This window comes from Drosophila mojavensis, unplaced genomic scaffold (genome assembly GCF_018153725.1).
Source record: "Drosophila mojavensis isolate 15081-1352.22 unplaced genomic scaffold, ASM1815372v1 contig_136, whole genome shotgun sequence".
NCBI lineage: Eukaryota > Metazoa > Arthropoda > Insecta > Diptera > Drosophilidae > Drosophila > Drosophila mojavensis.
Genome location: NW_025318667.1, coordinates 864,895 through 878,366, shown reverse-complemented (window position 1 = coordinate 878,366; position 13,472 = coordinate 864,895). Strand labels below are relative to the sequence as shown.

Genomic DNA, 13,472 nt, shown 5'->3' with positions numbered 1-13,472 from the left:
TAAAATTTTTTTAAAAGTTCACATACAACTATCGATACTATTATGATTAATGCCCGGCTATCGAAAATCTAATAGTTCGACTACTTCATTTTCAAATTGCAATCGATAAGTGCAAAGAAAAAAGTAAACAAGCGTCGTCGTTGCAGTTTGTATTAGCATCACATAGAATTTAAACATTTTTCCAGCAACTTGCCGTTGGTAAATAACGCTTTTAAAAATGATGGCGCAAAAGCAGGTGCTGCAGGAGTCCTTCCAAGGCCAGGGCCAGAGCATTGAGACAACAAAATCGGCAATTACGAAAATGTTGGTTCGCACCGAAAGATTTCAAACGCGCGTACGCAAGCATATTGATGAGAATTATACAGAATTCATGCCCAATCATACATCGCCCGATATCTTTCTGGAGAAAGCGACCATACTAGGCGACGAAATCAACGAGCTGCTGGCCACCGTTGGTGAGGAGGGTCTAGCCGCCTTAAACGACGCCAGCGCTGAGCTGGCAAAGAGCAGCAAAGATCTGCGGGAAATATTGCTGGAGCTGCGTGTCAGCGAGCATATATTGAAGCTGGACGATCTATTTCAGTGTGTCGAAGAGGCGAAGGCCAATAAAGACTGCCTAGTCGTGTTCGACCTGATGGGCAAACTGCGCAGCCTGATCTACAGCGACTCCACAGACTCTGCCGATGTAGCGCCCGAGGTGGAGCGACTGTTCCAGACATTGGATTGCTACGAATCCATTAAAGTCAAGTACCATGTGCAGGCGCATTTGCTGCAGCAGAACCTGCAGGAGCGGTTCGATCACCTGGTGCAACTGAATTGCAAAACGTTTCCCAATTCGAAATGCGTTACTCTGCTCATTAGCAAGGACGAGGCGCAGCTGCAGGACATTGTGAGTGCCTTGTTCCAGGAACGCTACAATCCCGCCAAGCTGTGCAATTTTCTGCTGGAGCACTGTATAGAGCCGCTGATACTAAAGCCCGTTTCGGTTGAATACAACGAAGCGGCCAAGGATGACAGTCACATACAACTAACGCTCTCGTATTCCATCAAGGATCAGGACGCCGCGTCGGCTCTGCTGCGGCCCAATTACAAGGACGTCTTTGATCATTTCCGCCTGCTGCTGCAGACACTGAGTGGCATCAATAGCAACCTCAACGGCACTCAGCATGTCTTCACTGTTATCGGCGATCAGGTTAAGGACCGCATGCTCCAGCTGCTCGTCGAGGAGTGCCTGATACCCGCTGTCCCGGAAACAATGGATGAATACAATAGCTCCACTCTATGCGCAGATGTTTTACAGTTCGAACATCTCCTGGCGGATTCATATCTCATCAATCCAGAGGTGGACTGTGCTCTGACCGAGTTCACCAAGGAGTTCGATACATACTATCGGAATCGCCTCTCAGCCCGTGTCCTGGCCACAGCTCGCGAGATAATACAGCGTGATCTGCAGGATATGGTGCTGGTGGCTCCGAACAATCTATCTGCTAATGTGGCCAGTGATCCGTTTCTGTTCCCTCGCTGCATGATCTCCAAGAGCGCCCAGGTAAGCATCAACCAACTTTCCGTACATCTGTAATCCGTTGGCTGCCCATTCTCTAATTAAGCTCTGCCTCCCGTTCATTAGCTCGCTCCTTCCCCTGTGCCTGCTTCACTTCAACTATCCCTCGCTCCGTCCATCCGTCCGTCTCTCTCTGAGTGCATCTACCAGCCCATTTTGCTCCTTATCCGCACGCCCGTTTCTCTTTCGGCTGTCATTCTCATTCATCTATCCTATGTCCTTCATCCGTCAATCTTCCACTTATGCTATCAATCTGTCTATCTATCCGTATTCCCCCCAACCCATCCATCCATCACCCTAACTCCCGTTCGTTCGGTTATCTTTCTGACTCTTCGTCGTCCGTCCCTCTCTTCCGTCTGTCTAAAGCCATTGGGAAGATCGTGCTAAGGCTGTAATTCTGCAGTTCTAGACCTAGGATGCCGTATTGTAGAGCTTTCACTGAAGTAGTTCAATAATTAAGTCGAGCTCGTATTCCTAATTATTCGCGTATAATGAAAGCAAATCTCTTTCCCATTGATAGGATTTTGTGAAGCTGATGGATCGCGTGCTGCGCCAGCCAACGGATAAGACAGCAGAATCGACGCCCGATCCATTGGCCGGAGTTGTTGCCCAGCTGCTGGAGACGTACATCGACGAGGTGCCCAAGGTGCATAAGAAGCTGCTGCAGAGCATTCCCCAGCAATCGGCGCTGTTCCACAACAATTGCCAATACCTGACGCATTGGGTGGCGCAGCACGCCAACAACGGCATCGAAAGCTATCCCTCGCTGGTCAAGATGCTTCAGTCCACGGCCACCAAGCACTTGCGGGTTCAGCTCAACTATCAGCAGTCTATATTGATGGATATCATGAGCGGATTCGGTGGGTCTTCATATTGTTTCTCCTACGTAGACTGTACATATGGGAAAAGGCAGTTAGGAGGCGTGCCAGAACATATATAGAATATATAGAAGTCCTATTCTGACCTCAGCGATCTCGAAGTCAGAAACTTGAAATATTGATGAGACGATTAGACAGAGACAAGAAATCTACCCATATCTATGCAGATACTCCAAGCGATTTCCTAGAGTAAAGAGAACATTTGTAGTGCATGAATGCATGGAGTAGGGGGCTGTAAAGAGAGGGTGGCGCATGTGCTCTGGATTGGGGTGAGGGGATTTGCGAGTCGGTCACACTCCTACTAATTAATGCCTCTTCTCGCCCTTTGACAGAATTTGAGAATCCGCATACCCTGGGCTCGACGCCGTTGCGACTGGTGCGCCAGTGCCTGCGCCAGCTGGAGCTGCTGAAGAACGTGTGGCAGCAGGTGCTGCCGGAGAACGTCTACAACAGCAGCTTCTGCGAGCTGCTGAATGCGTTTGTCAACGAGCTGGTGCAGCGGGTGTTTACGCTACGCGACATTTCGGCGACGATGGCCAGCGAGCTGAGCGACCTGATCGACGTGGTGCTGGAGAAGGGGCCGCTGCTGTACCAGGATAAGCATGAGGTGCTGCAGGTGCGCAGCTGGCAGAAGCTGCAGCAGCTGAAGACCATGATGAACGCCTCGCTCAAGGAGTTTACCGAACTCTGGTGCGATGGCGCCGGCCCGCTGACGGCCAATTACCAGGCGAATGAGATCAAGCACTTGATACGCGCCCTCTTCCAGGACACGGACCGGCGCGCCAAGGCCATCACGCAGATCGTTTAACGCCATTTGCAAATATATATATATACATTTCAAATTGCTTTACACTTAATTAAACTCTTTATTACCAAACCGTAGTCTATCTCTTAGCCGATCTGAGCTCATCGCATTTCGTGCTTGGCCTGCAGCATGAGCGGACGCAGCTGCTCCAGCAACAGTCGATGATCTCGGCCATGTGTTACGTTCAGGATGCGCTGCGCCTCCTGCAGGTGCTGCAAGGCCTGCTTGTAGTTGCGCTCGTACAGCTCGATCTTGCCCAGCTTTAGCTGGAGCAGGCCCAGCAAGGGATTCCATTCCCCGTGGTATTTAGCAAAGCCTGGCAGCAGCTGCCTTCCATAGTCCAATGCCTCTGTCCACTTGCCCACCTGGATCGATGCCTCGAAGGCGGCATCGAGTGTCTTCACGTGCCAAACGTTTAAGGGATGCAGGATGCCACGATGCTTGGCCAGGCATACCTTGCAGACGTCCAGATCTGGAAGGGAACAGAGTGTGCATAGTATGAGGAGTGTATATAGCGCATAGTCCGGCCGCTTCGTCCACTTACAGGCCACCTCCTTCATGGAGTCCAAGCTGGACTGCGTCAGCGCCATCACCTCGCTGTAGTCGGTGCGAAGCTGTTCCGACACGGGCGTTCCGCAGCTCTCACATTTATCCAATTGTATATTGACGCTAGCGTCGCAGCTGCCATTCGGACAAACGGCTGCGGTCATTTCGTGCATCTCCTGCGGATCGATGCACTTGCTGCACACGCAGAGGAAATAGTAATGCTCCTTTAGATCTGCCCGCCGCTGCTCGGGCGTGTTGAGCAGATCGATGTAGCTTATGTAGATCTTGGACCAATCCAAGCACGGCAGGTCCTCAATGGCGTGCACGTGCAGCTCGTTGCCCTCGAACGTGGCCACCGCATTCGGCTGGCAGCTGTGATCTGTTATGGAGACGCCCAGATAAATGCCAGTCGCTATCGAATTCATCTCTGCATCCAGGATGTTGAAGCCGTTCGTGATGAGCTGTACGATGAATGAGAGAGCAAATAATATCACAATAAGTTTACTAAACTTGACGTCACATTTCAAATCAGCCTTAGCATGAGATAGAGGGGGACGCACATATTGTTTAGAGCAGTGCAGCCATATGAGTAGCTGAGTAGCTTTTGCTGCTGCCGCTCACTCACACTTACACGACCATAAATACTCATCAGCTCATTCATGTTGGGCACCAGACTTCCAGTTAGACTTCCTTTTCCGCTCTCCGCCATCATATCCGTGAGCACAGCATGCAACGATTCCAAATGCTCAATGCGCTTCGGGTCGTTCTTAATCTCCGCATAGTCTGCAAATCGGAAAATATTAAACGAAGCCTATATACAAATATGTATTCTATATGAATTGCCACTCACGTGACATTAGATCGCGGAATTTGCGAGATCCGTGCTCCGTGTAGTAGCCTCTTTCCAGATCGCCGCCGTGCTCCAGACGCAATATAAGCCGGCAGAGCATCCTCGCCGCGTCGGGCACAATGCGCGGCAGCGCACGCTTGAGGAACAGGCACTCGTGCTTGTGGATGGACCAAGCCTGTTGCTGGCAGCTGCGATTGCAGTAGGAGACATAACGGCAGTTGGAGCACTTCAGCACCTTTGTCCTGTGCAAGCAGTATTATATTCTATTTCATTATTCCACTCTAAAATCCCATTACAACTCACGCTTCCAGGCAATTATCGCAGCGTTCCAGTCGATATTTCGACTTGAGCACGTACGCAAATGGCTTTTCAGTCAAAATTCGCGTGCCGCGTTTTATGGCCAGTTTCGACGAGGACTCCATAGTGAACACACCTGTGGACCTGCCAGCAAGCAGCAGATCAAAAATATTGCATTTTGCTATATTCAAATTTGAAATGCTTTAGCGGCACCTATTTTCTAAATTTAGCGCACGGCACAAACAAAACACAATTTACGCAAGCAGAACAGAATGCTGCTCGCTATTAGTCGACCCAGCGATACCCTGCAGAGCGAGCAACACGATATGCGCTCCATGGAGTGCAGCGCTCTTTTTCTGTGAGATATGCTCGCCCTCTTGTCTGCGATCAAGGGTAATTGACATACTGTATATGCATATTCTTAAAAAACATCATTAGTAATATGTATTGCCATAAATCCGAGAATAGCATCAAATGGCATATGCGCACCTTTGCCTAAATGCGACTTAAAATAAACATAGTTTATATTAAAAATAAACGTGGGGCGTACACATTTACATGCCAATCAAGCCAACACGAAAATATTGTTTATGAGAGAGTGCGTGCTGGAGTGCCGTTATTGATGTCCTCGGCCGTGCCACTCTCTGAGCGCGTTGCTCACATATTTGTGACGTCACATCTGTTGCTCTTAGGCTCTCACTCTCTCTTTCTCAGCGAGCTGCGGCATAAAAACATTCTCTGGTAACACTGTTCGCAGTATTCGTGACGTTAAACCCGCGCATGTAAATAAACGACCTGCATAGCATAAAAATATATTCATTTCAATTTCCTTTTCAATTTTTGTTTATTTTTTTGTGTTTTTAGCAAACTTATAGCTTAGATACCATGTACTATTTATTTGTAACACATGCGGTATGCTCCAGGGTCTCTATAAGTGGTAGTTATTCAAAATATAAAAAAAGCAAATTACAGTATTCTTCACGTTTCTGCTTAACTTTCCCGGCAGCCTTGCCCTTTCACACACATACACACGTCGCACACACGCACACATCGTCGTCTTGCCCCCTTTTAGTTGTTCTGTGGCTTTGACCACTCCACACTCAGGATCAAGTGATCGTAGCCGTGACCGTTCAGGATTTCGATGGCCGCTGCCGCATCCTTGCGCTGTTTGAAGTGAACGTAGGCGAAACCTTTGCAGAGGCCGGTGTTCTTATCGCGGGCCAGGTACATCTTGCTCTGTGGACCGATCTTCTTGACCAGCTCCTCGAGATCCGCTTCGGTCATGGACTCGGATAAGTTAGAAATGCGAATGGCAGCCGTATCGTCGCGTCCACGCATACCCATACCGCCCTTTTGGCTATCCTTGAGGAATGGTGGCACGTACTTTCCAGATTTGGGGGCATCCACGGCTGCCGATGCAGCAGCTGCCGCCTTCTTCTCCATGAGATTGGTGTCCATAGCGGTGCCTTTGTAGGGACAGTTGACGGACCAATGCTCGCCATTGCAAATACGACATTTGGCAATGTTCTTGGTGGGGTCGAGCAACGGATCGTTGGCCTTCTCATCCTCCTTGGAGTTGAGGAACTGCATTATAATCTCTTCAGAAACCATTGTTGTTTGAGAATTGGGGCCGGGTTTGTCGTTCTTCGAATCACCAAATTTCGTCCAGGTGCGACGCTTGGCGACAGTTTTCGGCACGACCTGTTTGGATATTTTGTAAGTGCGCACCACTTTCGTTTTCTTATCGTCCTTATTGTATTTGTATTCGGTCACGTATTTATGGCCATTCTCAATCGTTTCGGTTGTTGGTGGCAAGCCTCCATAGTCGAGCTCCACCTCATCGGCCCAACTGGATTTGATTGTTTCAACGCCCGGCATCTGTAAGTATTAACATTAATATACGTTTCTATGTCTTAGCCAGCATCGTTCTGTGTCAATTAACCTTGTTTTGCTATGCAATTGGACAACGAAAATTTAATACAAAATTTCGCCACGAGTTTGCAGATTGCGTCCGCACCACGAAAAGAGCCAGTTAGGGATGCAAGTTGATTGTCGATGAGTATTTATCGCACAGCAAGCTGACTTGCAACAATTCATCGTCAAACCGCACGGCTGTGATGTCATCGCGCTGGCTGCTCAGTTGCTCAATTACGAAGATATGATTATTTATGCGACAAATGAAATAATAATTGATTATTGTAAAATGCCAATCTCATATAATAAACTAGTCCGGCTGCGCAGATACCGATAAGTGGTAACTAAAGTAACGAATACATTAATATCGATATACAAGTAATTTGAAATGAAATAAACTTGCGATATTAGCCAGCGATATGTGATGAGTAACCAATTTCATTTCACGAAGATGGCGCTAAATTTGAAATACAAACAACTTACGATATTCGCCGCTGAGTAAGAGAAACATATACATATATAGTTTTGTAGTATAATCTTTATTGACAATAGAATTTAGAGCTCATCAATGGAGTTACTCGTAGGTATAAAGCACAGTATACATATATATAGATATATATGTCTATATTTCTTTTATGTTTATGAATGTAAGTATTGTATATAAATATATATTGTATATTTGTTTGTGTATCGTGTATGTATATATATATAGAATATATATATATGAATATTTATGCGTATTATTTTTAATTGCTTAGCTTAAAGCACAGATAATTTTGATATGAGAATATGATTGAGCCACGCAATCAAGTGGAGCAATGGTGAGAGAGAGAGAGAGGGAGACATTGAGAGAGAGAAAGAAAGTCTGGATAATGTTTGATAAAAAAGGCTAAAAAAGTATTGAAGACTGAAAGATATAGATGAAAGTATACAATGACGCCTACGAATTTGACTGATATCGATGAATCCTAATTAAAAAGAAAAATAGTCCTTACTAGCTGCAATATCGACAAAATGGGCGCTGAATTTAAAGAAATAAAATATATGACTAGAATGGGGGATGGAGCGAGGGATGGGATGCGGTTGGGACTATCTAATGAAAGACATCCATAAAGGGAAAATAAGCTTGCTCCGGCTCCAGGAGATCAACTAGGAAGCATACTGTGCCAGCGACTCCCTCGTAAAGGCTGTGCGGTCGATCAGGAACGCGCGCACGTTGCTTAAATTCCGCATTAGTTAAGAGTTCCATAAATTTGTGAGCACGGTACAGGTACTTCATTTCGTTGGTCAAGCGGAAGAGGAGAAGGAAGACGTAGCCATTGCCGGCTACGCCATGGCAAATGCCCGGTCCCTTGCGCAAAAATCCCTTCTTCCATACCAAATCCGCGGCGCGACGCAGTGATATAATATATTTGTCCTCTTTGAAGATTAGATAGGCTTTGGCTATCACGTAGACAGCACCGGGTGCACCATGACACCAATGCACGAGACGCTTATCCCGGCCCGAACGCAAGTCCTCCAGAGCCACCGGGAAGTTGCCTTCAGCATCCTGCAATTCCAGGAAGAAGTCAATCGAGCGCTTGATGTCCCGCAGTTCGGCGGCGGGCGCCGATATGGGAACCGTACGGAACCACGGACTATCCAAGAGCATGTGCAAAATGGCGCAAAGGCCATGAGCAGCGCCCAGATACTCTGTGCCATGGTATTGATACATCAATGGTAACGGAGAGTTATTCAGCTTGCTATACTCCCGCCCGCTGTGGATGATCAGCTGGCAAATGGAGATGAGGTCATCATCCGTAATTTTCTTCTCCGGCAGCACGTCGTTGAGCCAGTAGCAGCCAGATAGATAGCCAGCGCGTCCAACTAGCACCTCATCACAACCATATTTTGTATGCATGAACTCCTTGCTCGATGGGATGCCAGACTTAAAGTTGGCCAAGTCCATGGAGAGTTCCTCCGTATTCTTTGTCTCCTGGGATATGGCAGCGGAGACGGCATAGATGCCGGCGTTGCCACAGAGAAACGAATATCGCTCGGCTGATCTTTTCTTGTAGCGTTGGGCGTTCACTTTGGCATTGCGTATGAAGGCAGCCGCATGCTCCAAAGCCGGATAGAGATCACGGGTCTGCTCACAGCTATTCAACTTCCAGAACATGTAGGCAATGCCAGCATTGCCCACATACAAGTCGCCGCGATTGTCCTCTTCGTCGCTATTGGGATGACAATGCTCCAATATGGCATCCACATAGGTGCATATCAATGTCTTAATGTGCTCCTCATCAGTGGCAAAGGGCGTATTTTCACCGCCGGCGAAATCAGCAAACGGATTCTTCAGATAACGCCGCTCCATTTCAAGACTCAAGTTATCGTCGGTCTCCACTTTGTCTTCTACTTTTCCCTTTTGCGTTATTTTCAGTTCGGCGACTGCTGCTGCTGCTGCTGTCGCGGCTGCAAAAGCAGAGAAGAAAAGCAAAACACTTTTGTTATCGTAAATCGATTTGCCGTTTGCCGGCTGCTGCGTACCTGACGCAGGGCGCGGCCCCCGCCGGCTGCCGGCGTTTGCTTTGTCTAGGACTCGTACTTACCCGTTGTGTCTTTAGCTTTGCCCCTGTTCCAAGCGGTTGTATTATAGCATCGACGGGAACGTACCTGAAACACGTTTATGCACTTAATGAAACGCAATAAATGTATATAATATTTATATATATATGTATATACAAATATATATATTTAGTTTTTAGATGTATTATCGCGTAAAAAATGATTTGTGTTTTGTTTAATTATTAGTTTGCAAGTGCTCACATATATATCCTATTTAAATAATAAAGTTTTGTCACACATTTGACACTGTTGCCAAAGCCAAGCAGTTTGTAAGCTCTTAAATCCTTTTTAATTGTCTTCTGTACAGGTTTGTTATCGTATTATCCTGCCGACGTATATATATCGTTTAATATACAATTCATGCGATAGTTAATCGTTGTGCGATATGTTATGTGTCTACATAATTTAAAAAAAGTTAAACTGCAGTCACATATATCATATATATGTATTATATAGACGTTTTTAAAGTAGTAAATAATAATGTTAAGCAATTATTAAAATAATAACAAATAGTTATGCTGCTGTACCACTGGCATCAGTTTAATCGATAGGCAATGCACTAACATCGATTGTGACACTGTCGCCCGGTCGCGCACATCACTACTTATTTACCAATTTATAGAAATTAACATAGGTATTTACTTTTTCTAGGCTTTGTAGCCTGTAAGCTTTATTTATTTGTTTACATATATATCATTATTATATCACAACTGTATTTGCTTGAAATTATTTACGATGGTTAAGTCCCATGATGGTCGCAATTCTTATGAATATATTCAAAACATCCATATAGATAGACATAGAGCTGAAATGTAGAATGAAATGAATCTCGAGCATCACAGGAAACTAAAGGATTTATACTTACGCATTAATCGGATCGAAGGGTGCATATGCATACTCTGGGTACACCTCAGCCCTGCGCACCAACAGCTGCGTATCGTAGAGCAGGAAGCCGCTGAAGAGAATCAGTCCGCCGTATAGCGACATCGAGGCCAAGCCTGGAAGCAAATCGAGCAGAAGGATTAGCATAAGCTTTATATCATATATATGTACATATATATGATTTAATAAAACTCAATTACTTACCAGCGCCTAGCATGGTCGTTGGCGGCAGCCACATTGATGCCAAGGATGAGGCGAAGACAAGGCCCAAGCCAATGGCCAATGGACCACCCATATACAAGAATTTATCATTCGGTGCACAAGTTGCGATCGTCGACAAGCCACCGGCAATGCCGCCCGTGTAGAGAGCTGCGCGCGTTAGTATCGGTCCACCGAGGAAACATAATGGGGCTATCATAGCACCCAATAGAGCGCAATGCACGGCCCAGGCCAAGTGCTTTGGCCCCAACCCCTTCTCATACTGAATGGAGCGTGTGACAGCTCCACTGCCAATGACCAAAGCAAACGAAGCTAGTGTCCACTACGGTAAACATATACATACATATAGATATCTGTGTGTGTGTGTATGAGTGGGTGTGTGTACGGTGTTTGACTTACCACAAAGCCACCGCGCGAGGCCAGTGAGAGGAGACGAGGCGAGCGGAAGACTGCAGCAGCAGAGGCTGCAGTTAGCAAGCAGGAGCCACCAAAGAAAGCGTATGTCGATTGTATGCGCTCCTTCACATATTGCGGCCACATTCTACACATGAAGGGAGAGAGAAAGAGAAGTCATAAGTTCGCAAAACCTTAATTAATATGTAACAATGCACAGCTCTCTCAGAAGAGAAGAAACGGGACATTCGCATCACACATGCACAACTTTGAGAGAGCAGTGCGATTGCTCGAGCGGTAAAGAGAAAATGAGAGAGAGTGATCATCTTGGCTTATAATCTGTGAAGTACCGTTCCTCGCTGAGAGCGCAATGGAATGAGAGCGTGGGGGTGGGTGGGCTTTGTTCTAGATTGTGCTTTAATGATTTAGAGGAGGTCTAGATCTTTCTCGCTCTCTCTCTCTCTCTCGCTCTCTCTGTTTTGTAAGATGCACTATATTAGATCAGGTAATCATTGACAATGCCTCCAGCAGAGAAGCATAAATATGTATGTACATGTATGTATGCATACGTATGTATATTTTAATGTATTTTAAGGAATGCCTACTCACATGGCGTTGTCCGCAATGCTTGTGTGCTTGCCCATGCCGATGCCGTAGTAGCAAAGGGCGCCCAGGCCGACAGCAGCGGCTCCCGCAGCTGCTCCCTTGCCCAATGAAAAAGCTGGAAGAAAACACAGTTTAGTTACAGCGGTAATTGGTAGGCAAGCACTTACCATTGGCACTTGGTGGGCCCATTAGCTTCTCCTTGAGCGTCGGTTGACTGCGTACTGGAGCCCGCTCCACAATTACGGGATTGCGTGGGGGGCGCACTGGACCCCGTGCATAGTTGCGAACTAAACTAAGATTCAGTTTCGAGGATTTGGCCAGCAATTGGCAGCTCGATGGAGCTTTCGACAATGCAAGTCGCAGCAACATTTTCTTGTTGTGATGAAATTCGCAGTTGATTGTTAAAGTTGAATTCGCTTGTGCCAAAAATTAATTTACACACGTTTTTGCTGTTTTTCGATGAAACAAATTTAGTTAGCGAGCGTAACTGACGCAAAACTTCTATGTATTTTGAAATATTTCTAGAATTTCCTACTTACGAACAATAGTCACTTCGATAATTTACAATGTTGACTTGTTGCTATCGATATAAGCACGATGATCAGCTGTGTGTTACAATATATATCGTTTAAAATGCATACTCTAGTTGGCAACGCGATATTTTAAATTTCAAATTAATAATAATCGTCGTAATCATTAAATATATATATAGTATGTATTTAGGTTTTTATTCTTAATTTTTACCATATCTGCTTATTAGTGGCTGAAGTGTAAATAATAATGTAACATGTTTTGACTGGTCGTTGCAACAATCGATAGGCAAATCGTTGGTGGAAAAGTATAACAGCACCGTCTTATAAAAAATGCCGCCATTGCAGTTGAATTCAAATTTCAGTTAATGCAATTTCGTTATGCTCAAGACATATATATTTGGAACACGTAACAATACAATGCGACACAGATAATTTTTAACGACTAACTACGGCCTAATTGATCACACTACAAATTCACACTATAAACACGCATATGCATATATACATAGATATGTATATACATATATAGATATATAACGTTTGCTCATACTGAATATTTTCGAACAGTTGGCTGAACGGTTGGCCTCTCTGGTAAATTGGGTGCTAGACGATCCTTGTTTATGATAATCACCTCGGTCAGATGCGATTTGCGCAAATTGCCAGCATGATCATACGTGTTCGTTTGCTCCAGCTCCCCCTCGGGATTCGATGTGAACGTTTTGCATTCGTATAGGGGACAACATTTCGGATAGACCGAATCGGTTTCAGTGGGCGGCAGCTCATGACAGTCCCCCTTCAAGCCGACCGGCACTTTACAGCTGTAACGGTTAATAAAGAATGACAGTGAAAATGATGTACAGAATATCAGTGCATGTGATTGGTCAGCCAATCGCCACTCTCTCTGAGTCTCGTTCTCTCTATCGCTTACTCACGTATCCTCCCATACCCGAAGTGTGCCCAGACATTGCACTCGCACACATTGCCCCGGACGTGTGAACACTTCTCCCACATACAGCTGCCTGCCTGTCAGCGTATCCCGGCAGTACTGTTGACTGTAACGGTAACTAGCTGCCAGAGGCACCAAAATGGAATGAGTGAAGAGCACAGCTATATACACGGATCATCCGTCCATACTTACATGGATACTGCGGCATTGCCCGGCTGCCGGCTACGAAGATGAATCCTATTAACAACAATTTAGCAGACTCCATTTTTTTTTCTCGATTATTTTTGTTTGCCTGATTCGTTGCGACGTTTGCAAAGTTTAGTGCGCAACTGATTCCAAGCAAATGTATTTAATCTCTATCAATGGTTCCTCCACATGGATTGTCTCTATCTTCATATGTATCTGTGTGTGTGTGTGTGTGTGTAATCACATTTACTC

The 13,472-nt window shown here is 45.8% G+C and overlaps 6 protein-coding genes across 7 annotated transcripts; 1 reads left to right on the top strand and 5 right to left on the bottom strand.

The window, feature by feature from the left end:
* Positions 1 to 96: 96 nt before the first annotated feature.
* Positions 97 to 3,316, top strand: LOC6585684 (centromere/kinetochore protein zw10). The gene is made up of 3 exons (XM_002011276.4): positions 97 to 1,546; positions 2,082 to 2,421; positions 2,772 to 3,316. Exons 1-3 carry the CDS (start codon positions 218 to 220, stop codon positions 3,245 to 3,247), a joined length of 2,145 nt encoding a protein of 714 aa, XP_002011312.1. The 5' UTR covers positions 97 to 217; the 3' UTR covers positions 3,248 to 3,316.
* On the bottom strand, positions 3,282 to 5,216 carry LOC6585685 (histone-lysine N-methyltransferase SMYD3). Its single transcript, XM_002011277.4, has 5 exons — positions 4,944 to 5,216; positions 4,641 to 4,882; positions 4,422 to 4,573; positions 3,789 to 4,251; positions 3,282 to 3,716 (listed from the first exon to the last, which is right to left on the bottom strand). Exons 1-5 carry the CDS (start codon positions 5,060 to 5,062, stop codon positions 3,346 to 3,348), a joined length of 1,347 nt encoding a protein of 448 aa, XP_002011313.1. The 5' UTR covers positions 5,063 to 5,216; the 3' UTR covers positions 3,282 to 3,345.
* A 546-nt stretch (positions 5,217 to 5,762) lies between these two features.
* LOC6585686 (eukaryotic translation initiation factor 3 subunit G-1) lies at positions 5,763 to 6,989 on the bottom strand. Its single transcript, XM_002011278.4, has 2 exons — positions 6,880 to 6,989; positions 5,763 to 6,815 (listed from the first exon to the last, which is right to left on the bottom strand). The coding sequence occupies exon 2, from the start codon at positions 6,813 to 6,815 to the stop codon at positions 6,006 to 6,008; it is 810 nt and encodes a 269-aa protein (XP_002011314.1). The 5' UTR covers positions 6,880 to 6,989; the 3' UTR covers positions 5,763 to 6,005.
* Positions 6,990 to 7,571: 582 nt separating this feature from the next.
* On the bottom strand, positions 7,572 to 9,792 carry LOC6585687 (lanC-like protein 3 homolog). The gene is made up of 3 exons (XM_032732769.2): positions 9,657 to 9,792; positions 9,440 to 9,503; positions 7,572 to 9,302 (listed from the first exon to the last, which is right to left on the bottom strand). Exon 3 carries the CDS (start codon positions 9,202 to 9,204, stop codon positions 7,945 to 7,947), a length of 1,260 nt encoding a protein of 419 aa, XP_032588660.1. The 5' UTR covers positions 9,205 to 9,302; positions 9,440 to 9,503; positions 9,657 to 9,792; the 3' UTR covers positions 7,572 to 7,944.
* A 300-nt stretch (positions 9,793 to 10,092) lies between these two features.
* LOC6585688 (growth hormone-inducible transmembrane protein) lies at positions 10,093 to 12,173 on the bottom strand. 2 transcript variants are annotated; one of them, XM_015160987.3, is made up of 7 exons: positions 12,095 to 12,173; positions 11,723 to 12,004; positions 11,559 to 11,670; positions 10,956 to 11,097; positions 10,542 to 10,878; positions 10,321 to 10,453; positions 10,093 to 10,260 (listed from the first exon to the last, which is right to left on the bottom strand). In XM_015160987.3, the coding sequence occupies exons 2-7, from the start codon at positions 11,922 to 11,924 to the stop codon at positions 10,182 to 10,184; spliced, it is 1,005 nt and encodes a 334-aa protein (XP_015016473.1). In that variant the 5' UTR covers positions 11,925 to 12,004; positions 12,095 to 12,173; the 3' UTR covers positions 10,093 to 10,181. The 2 variants fall into 2 exon arrangements, with proteins under 2 accessions (XP_015016473.1, XP_002011316.1); XM_002011280.4 differs by lacking the exon at positions 12,095 to 12,173 and having other exon boundaries at positions 11,723 to 12,087.
* A 281-nt stretch (positions 12,174 to 12,454) lies between these two features.
* LOC6585689 lies at positions 12,455 to 13,368 on the bottom strand. The gene is made up of 3 exons (XM_002011281.4): positions 13,227 to 13,368; positions 13,021 to 13,156; positions 12,455 to 12,906 (listed from the first exon to the last, which is right to left on the bottom strand). The coding sequence occupies exons 1-3, from the start codon at positions 13,297 to 13,299 to the stop codon at positions 12,633 to 12,635; spliced, it is 483 nt and encodes a 160-aa protein (XP_002011317.2). The 5' UTR covers positions 13,300 to 13,368; the 3' UTR covers positions 12,455 to 12,632.
* Between the last annotated feature and the right edge of the window lie 104 nt (positions 13,369 to 13,472).